We start from the raw sequence: 7261 nt of genomic DNA on the forward strand, positions 1-7261 counted from the left end.
TTGCTTGAACCCGGGAGGAATAGGTTGCAGTGAGCCGAGATTATACCACTTCACTCCAGCCTGGGGGACAGAGCAAAAGTCTCGCCCCACAAAAAAAAAAAAAAAAAAGATCGGTCTGAAAAAACAAAAGTGTCTGACTCCCTGAATTAAAACCTTTCAATGACTCATTGTTTTCCATAAATTAAAGCTCAAGCTTCTCAGCATACATTATTTAAACTACAACTCACTTCGGCTGTCTCTTCTCTCGCAACTCCTTTATCGTGGTTCAGAAAAGTAAGTGGAATGTAGCTTTTCCATGGCATGTCTTGCTGTTTCACACCTTTTATGCTTTTACCCTGAAACTTCTTCATCTGTTTGAGGTGGAAAGAAATAGTTAACTCTACTCATCTTTCAAGACGCATTTTAGATATTTTACTTACGATGCACTTTAATCTCTCAACTTGGGCTTAGAGTGTTTCCTCTGGGCACTCAGCCTCTAGACATATGTATCAGAGAAGTTCCCATCTTTAGTGAATTAAATTATTTTATATTGGTCTCCTTCCAGTAGATTCTGAGACCCTGATGGTACATTTGGACAGAATAGAAGCTTAATACATATTTATGGAATAAATGAGGCATTCTGTTTGGATCGTTTGAAGCAGTTTGAAATAATTATTTCTTAAACACTTCTTCTCATTAATTTATTTTTCTAAGCCAGGCGCAGTGGCACAAGCCTGTAATCCCAGCACTTTGGGAGTCCCAGGCAGGCAGATCAACTAAGGTCAGAAGTTTGAGACCAGCCTGGCCAACATGGTGGAACCCCATCTCTACTAAAAATACAAAAAATTAGCCAGGCATGGTGGCGGGCACCTGTAATCCCAGCTACTCAGGAGGCGGAGGCAGGAGAATTGATGGAACCCGGGAGGCAGAGGCTGCAGTGAGCCAAGGTCGTATCATTGCACTCCAGCCTGGACAATAAGAGCGAAACTTCGTCTCAAAAAAAAATTTTTTTTTTTCATCAGGTCTTTCTTATTGTCTGGGCAGTTGTTCTTTCTGTAATCTTGACTATGCCTGTGTGATATAAACCAAGACTTAGTAACATAGCAGAGTTTCAGCCGACTCTAGAGTTATGGTACTTCGATGAAGATTCATGTGCTGTTTGAACTGACCCATTCTTGATTGCTTCTCCACACCCGCGACAATTGTCATTAGGTTTTCCTTTATCAATAATGTACAGAACTTTCTTCTGTGAGTGAGATCATCTCTGTCTTATTCATCTTTGTATTCTCCTACTTAAAACTGTGCCTGTCAGTTAGTAGGTGAATGAATGAATCTTGTTCAATCCACCCACTTTTTGGGAATTTGTATTCTCCTGTTGCACTCCCTCCCCAATACCTGCAGCTGGGAAGAGTAATGTTTTAAGCCCTTGGAAATACCCATTCTTATAATATCTAAAAAAGTTCTGTGGTCAGTGAGGTATTTCTACAACAACATCCATGGATTGGGATTGGCATGTAAGCTGTTTTTTTCATTTAGAGACAACTAGACTCTTGCACAAAAGTTGTGGCTTTGATGTTTGGCATTATAGCATGTGATAACTATGAGATATCTCCAATGTGATAACATTGGAGACTTGTTAGTGAGTGACAGGTGTCTAAATGAGTAGATTTAATCTTGCTATTGAGGAAGAAACAAATCACCCTTCTCCCGGTGAATTAATATTTGTCAGACCATTCAGTTACATTTAGTAAATGACTCATATCAAAGCCTTATACTAACTTAACCTGGAGGTAACAGCAGAGTTAATAGAATTCATTGAAATGTGTGAGTTACATCTTTTTATCTCCACCCACTAGGTGGATCATTTTTTAAATGCTTTCTTTTAGACACTTATCATGTTTGCTAATAAATACTATATTTTGATAAGAAGATTACTTTTTAATAGATGTGATCATATTATGCCTGAAAGTCAACTTCAACAGGGTAGCCATGCATGGCTATGCAAGTTATCTGTACACAATTGCAGGCATGTTATTCCAACGGACTGCAGCAGAAATGGCATCTCTGTGGCCACCCAGATCTTTCAGAGAAATTCAAGGTTAAGAAAAACAACCTCTCAACGATTTTTCTTTCTATTTTTTTTTGGAAGATGTTAATTGCCTAGTAATATCTGCATAATAGGAGAAGCTGAAACTGAGATGCACACTCTGCTATAGCAAAGGTGGAAGGGGGTAATTAACATCAACAATTCAAACCACTCTAGGAATCTAAAACTGAACAGTGAATTTTCTAGGAAGTCAGTTGGGAATGTTTTATAAATTAGTTGGTCATTAAAATAACTCTTGTGTTACCTATTAAACATAAAAGATTATTCGACATAATCCCAAACACACTTCATAGCAAGGCTCAGCAAGAGAAGAGGGAAAATGATCCGGTATTTAGTGTGTATATATATCTAAATCTATGTTTGAATTTGATAGGAAGCAAAATATGTCACTTGGTGAAACTGAAGGATTTGTTGTAATTACTAGATAGAATGTGATTCCTAAAATTATAGCAAGCACATGGTAAGGCAGAACTTTTAAATTATAGGTTTGGCTGATACATGCAACAAAAGACCTGTATTGGCCTATGTAACAACAGAAGTAACAATGTGATAATTATAAGCTATAATTTAGAGTGTGAGCTCTAAAGTGTAATTTAATGAATAGATTAACAGGCTGCAAAAAAAGAAAAGGATTAACATTAACAAAGGTCTGTTTTGTGCCACATACCATGCTAGAAACATGACTGTTACTGATTCATTTAATCCTCATATTCATCCTGGCAGGTGGATATCCTTTCTATTTTATATACTGCATTTTGGCAAGGTTAAAAATGCTCATGATTACTCATTTAGAACACTGAGGCTAGTTTGACCTCAAATCTCACACCGTTTCTACTATGCTAGGATGACTCTTAAATACAGCTTGTTAGATATACAAACCTAGGGATATTTTAAGAAAGAACAATTTTTATATCTACTGAAACAACAATATTATGAGCAACAAACTCGGCTCGACTGGTCAAATATTATTTGCTATGGGTGATAAAATGAGGCACTCTACTCAATTTTAAATTTATTTTGGTATCGCTTGATAAAAAGATTCTTCTTGCATTTTTGTTTGCTCAATCAACTTTAAAAATGATCTCTAAAGTGACCTTATGTCTGCTATAATGATCATCTCTATAAATGTCACAGTTACTTAAAATTCCCCAAAAATGTTCATGTAAGAGACAGGTGTTTGGCTTAAACAAACCAATATAGGCATGGAGATTGAAAATGTCAAAGTAAGCTGTGATCTTACTAAGGAAGTTATGTATGTATAACTTCCATATGTATGTGTGTGTATACATATACTGGGAGCCTGGGATACTTTTGCTTCAGTTAGAAAAAAAGTATTTCCATAAATTATATTAATACTTAGCTAATACTGCCCATATTTTATATAATACAGATAAAAATCTATATAATAAATTCAAAATTAATGTTAAATTACATAGGCTGATGAATAACTTTTCTATATGGATTTTCATACATTAAGTAATAATAGTAAAACACATGTTATTCATCAAGCACTTACTGCATTTTGAACACTGTGATGTACTTCTCAAAAATTATTGCTTTTAATCCTTGCAAGAAGTCTGCAAACTGGTCATTCTTGTCTGTGTATTAAAGAAAAGGTGGGCTGAGCTTTATTGAAATTAAGAAACTTGCCCAGTGTTACACAGGTTAGATAAACATCTAACCTGACATTCAACCTATGTATATCTATGGCCAAAGCCAATGATTTTAACTACTCTTCTATATTGTTTATAATTAGATAGTATTTTGATTATTTATTCATCATTTATTCACTCGCTTATTTTTATTTGTTGAGACAGAATTTCACTACTGTCACCCAGGCTGGAGTGCTATGGTCCGATCTTGTCTCACTGCACAGTCTGCCTCTTGGGCTGGGATTAAAGGCATGCACCACCACACTTGGCTAATTTTTGCAATTTTCATAGATGTGAGATTTTGCCATGTTGCCCAGGCTGTTCTCAAACTCCTGGGCTCAAGCCATCCACCTGCCTCGGCCTTCCAAAGTGCTGGGATTATAGGCATGAGCCACTGTGCCCTGCATATTATTTTAAATAAAAAATTATTATAAAATCTATTTTTTAAATGAGCAGTTATTATTGGGAAATTTCTTCCTATTATTGCCTTTTTATGTATTTGTTTACTTTTTACAGGGAACCAAAGTCCTGCAGATGTTTATGTGGTACCTGAATCCACGGCAAGTCTTTGATCTCTCTCAGGAAGGGCCAAAAGATGCGTAAGTTTCGAAATATTCTCCACGGTCCGTATGTGTTTTAGGCAAGTGAGAACTTTCTGCCTCAGTATCTGATTACCTTGTGAGGTATTTCCTGACCATGTCATCTACCTTCTCACCTGTACTCTCCTTCCTTTAAAACTTCATCTAACGTTCTCTCCTACTCTTTAATAGGTTGGTTCCTTTCAAAACATATCTTCTAGGCTGTTAACTCACCGAATACCTCTAGTGTGTTTGTTACTTACGTATGTGTAACTGTAGATTGTTCTCAGCAAATCTGTGAATTGAGAAGGGACTCATTGTTTTTCTATCTCTTCATGTACAACTTTTGAGATGCACATTAATGGGAATGTATGTCTGTGGAGGGTAGAGCCATGTTTGTCAATAAACATTTGAACTGGGGGAAGAGTGTGTGAGAGTGTGTGTGTGTGTATCAGCTGATTATACCTGAGGTCTCTGCACAAGTGTGGTGAAGATGGATTAATCCCTGCTCAGTTCCTTTTCTGAGCTTCTCAGAAATCTCATTATCTGCTTTTGTTAGAAGTATGTAAAATAAAGTCTAGGTTGTAGGTGACCCATATCCTTTTCTCCCCTTTGGTGGAGAGGCACACAGTGGGAAAGACCAAGGGCACTTCTGCTATTCTCTGGTTTCCTGGTACCCTGTTTGAAGCTCATCTACTAGGATAGTTCAGATATTATCTGATAAATATTACAACATAAGGATACCAGCTATTTTTTTTAATAACCAACAATATCAGCGGAAAAGATTATTTCTAGAGAAATAGTATTCTTATATAAAATAGATAAGTTACATATTTTAAGCATGCAGGAGATTAGGAAACATGAAAATTAGTTTATTTTCTTAATGTATAAATTTCTTTGCCAGTTGAGTTTGCTGTAAGATTCTCTCTCTCTCTCCGTGTGTATATGTATATAATGTACACATATATTTTAATTTTTTTTCTGTACTTGATTGTGCTAAGGCAAATCTGCTATCCTGGGATGTGCCATTTTAGGAACTTATTTTTCTTAAGATGTTATCGCTTTAGTTAGACCCCAGAGAGATACTTCATACGTGACCATAAAGAACATGGTAGGACAGGAAATATTTTCAGGAAAAAAAACATAATTTGTGATCTCAACAGGTGATGTTTTCTAGATTACAGCCACTAGCAGCTTTACCTAAGCAAAAGATTGAGCAGGGGCAGTGTCCCTGCATTTTCCTGAGAGCCAACAGGAAAGACAAATGATCTTATTTCAAGCAGGCAAGTTTGAAATAAAATCAGTCAATCTTCCCACTTTGGGTTGGAGGTATAAGTGGTGTGTAAGTGACTGAGCTGAGAGAGAGACTGGACAGAGTTGTAGACGTGGTAAAAATGGTGGTAGGGAAGCCTCCCATCTTGCTGAAAAAAATTTCTTACATAAAAGAAAGAGAAGGAAGTCAAAATGAATGAGGAAAATAATGTTGACATGTAATAGAAATTATGAGAAATAAAAAACTAGGACACCCGAAAATCCCTTAAATTCCAATGTTGGCCATGCAAAAATAATGCCTACTGCCTACACCTGTTCCACTTGTGGGAGTCATTCCTCCTGTGGTTACTTGGGACCTATGATAGCATTGTCATCCTCATGATTATACATTTTCTCCAGTGGACACCACCCTCACCCATGTTGTTCACTGTTTTTCTCTCTGCTCTAGCCAGTGAAATGTTCTTTGTTTACTTTTTCTTCTGTTTCCTCTACAGGCTTGAATTGTATAGGAAAGTCCCAAATCTGCGAATTCTGGCCTGTGGTGGGGATGGAACGGTAGGTCCCTGAAAGAGAATCCAGTTCTCTGCCAATTCTGTCTTTCTTATTGTTTTCTTGTGGCAGTTCTTTTTATTCATTCCCAGTCTTTCCAATCCCCTAACACACATATATCTCTCAGGTGAATCAAAGCTCCTAAGAGTAACAGGGGACTTTGTTATTGTCTTCAAGAATATATACTTGATCCTGCTAATGTGTGCTTCACTCCCTCAACTATGCTGTATTATTTCCTGTTCCATGAGGTAGGGATGTGGTCAAATCATTCAAATGAAGATTATAGATAGTTAAATTCATTTTAAAATATAAGCCGACCTGTTTCCATTTGTTTTTATTTATTTACTTACTTATTTTTGATATGGAATCTCATTCTGTTGCCCAGGCTGGAGTGCAGTGGTGCCATCCTGGCTCACTGCAACCTCCGCCTCCCGGGTTCCATCAATTCTCCTGCCTCAGCCTCCCAAGTAGCTGGAATTATAAGCACCGATCACCACACCTGGCTAATTTTTATATTTTTAGTAGAAATAGGGTTTCACCATGTTGGCCAGGCTGGTCTTGAACTCCTGACCTCAGGTGATCTGCTCACCTCAGTGTCCCAAAATGCTGAGATTACAGGTGTGAGTTACCACGTCTAGCCCTTTCCATTTATTCTTAATAATTTGGTCATAGTAAGGAGAAATGCATGAACACAATTGAATTATTGCATTTTTTTTTACTAGTAGAAATACAACTCAGAATATTTACTATCGTTTTGCCTTAAAGATTATTAATTGGTCCAATTTTTATTCTTTTTTTGTTGGTATATTTTACATGTATATGGGGTATGTGTGATATTTTGTTATATGCATAGAATGTATAATGATCAAGTCAAGGTTTGGAGGTATTCATTACTTAGAGTATCATTTCTATGAATTAGGAATATTTCAAGTTTTTTTAGCTACTTTGAAATATATAATACACTGTTGCTAACTGTATTCACCCTACTCTGCCATTGAACATTAGAACCTCTTCCTTCTATCTGTCTGTATGTTTGTATCCATTTATAAAGAAAAGGTGGAGTTGGGCTGAAGGTTAATATCATGGATATATTTTCTCCTGTTTATTATACCTCATCTGTTTTC

At 36.6% G+C, this 7261-nt stretch overlaps 1 protein-coding gene across 13 annotated transcripts in view; it reads left to right on the forward strand.

Moving 5' to 3' along the window:
* The window catches only part of DGKI (diacylglycerol kinase iota), a 445403-nt gene that overhangs the window by 240707 nt on the left and 197435 nt on the right, over window positions 1-7261 (forward strand). For all 13 annotated transcript variants that reach the window (XM_032275881.1, XM_032275878.1, XM_032275879.1 and 10 more), the window contains 2 exons: window positions 4255-4337; window positions 6083-6143. In XM_032275881.1, coding sequence (XP_032131772.1) covers window positions 4255-4337; window positions 6083-6143 — 144 coding nt within the window. The remainder of the gene's footprint in view (window positions 1-4254; window positions 4338-6082; window positions 6144-7261) is intronic.

Source organism: Sapajus apella, unplaced genomic scaffold, assembly GCF_009761245.1.
Source record: "Sapajus apella isolate SASKATOON/1434 unplaced genomic scaffold, GSC_monkey_1.0 scaffold7, whole genome shotgun sequence".
NCBI lineage: Eukaryota > Metazoa > Chordata > Mammalia > Primates > Cebidae > Sapajus > Sapajus apella.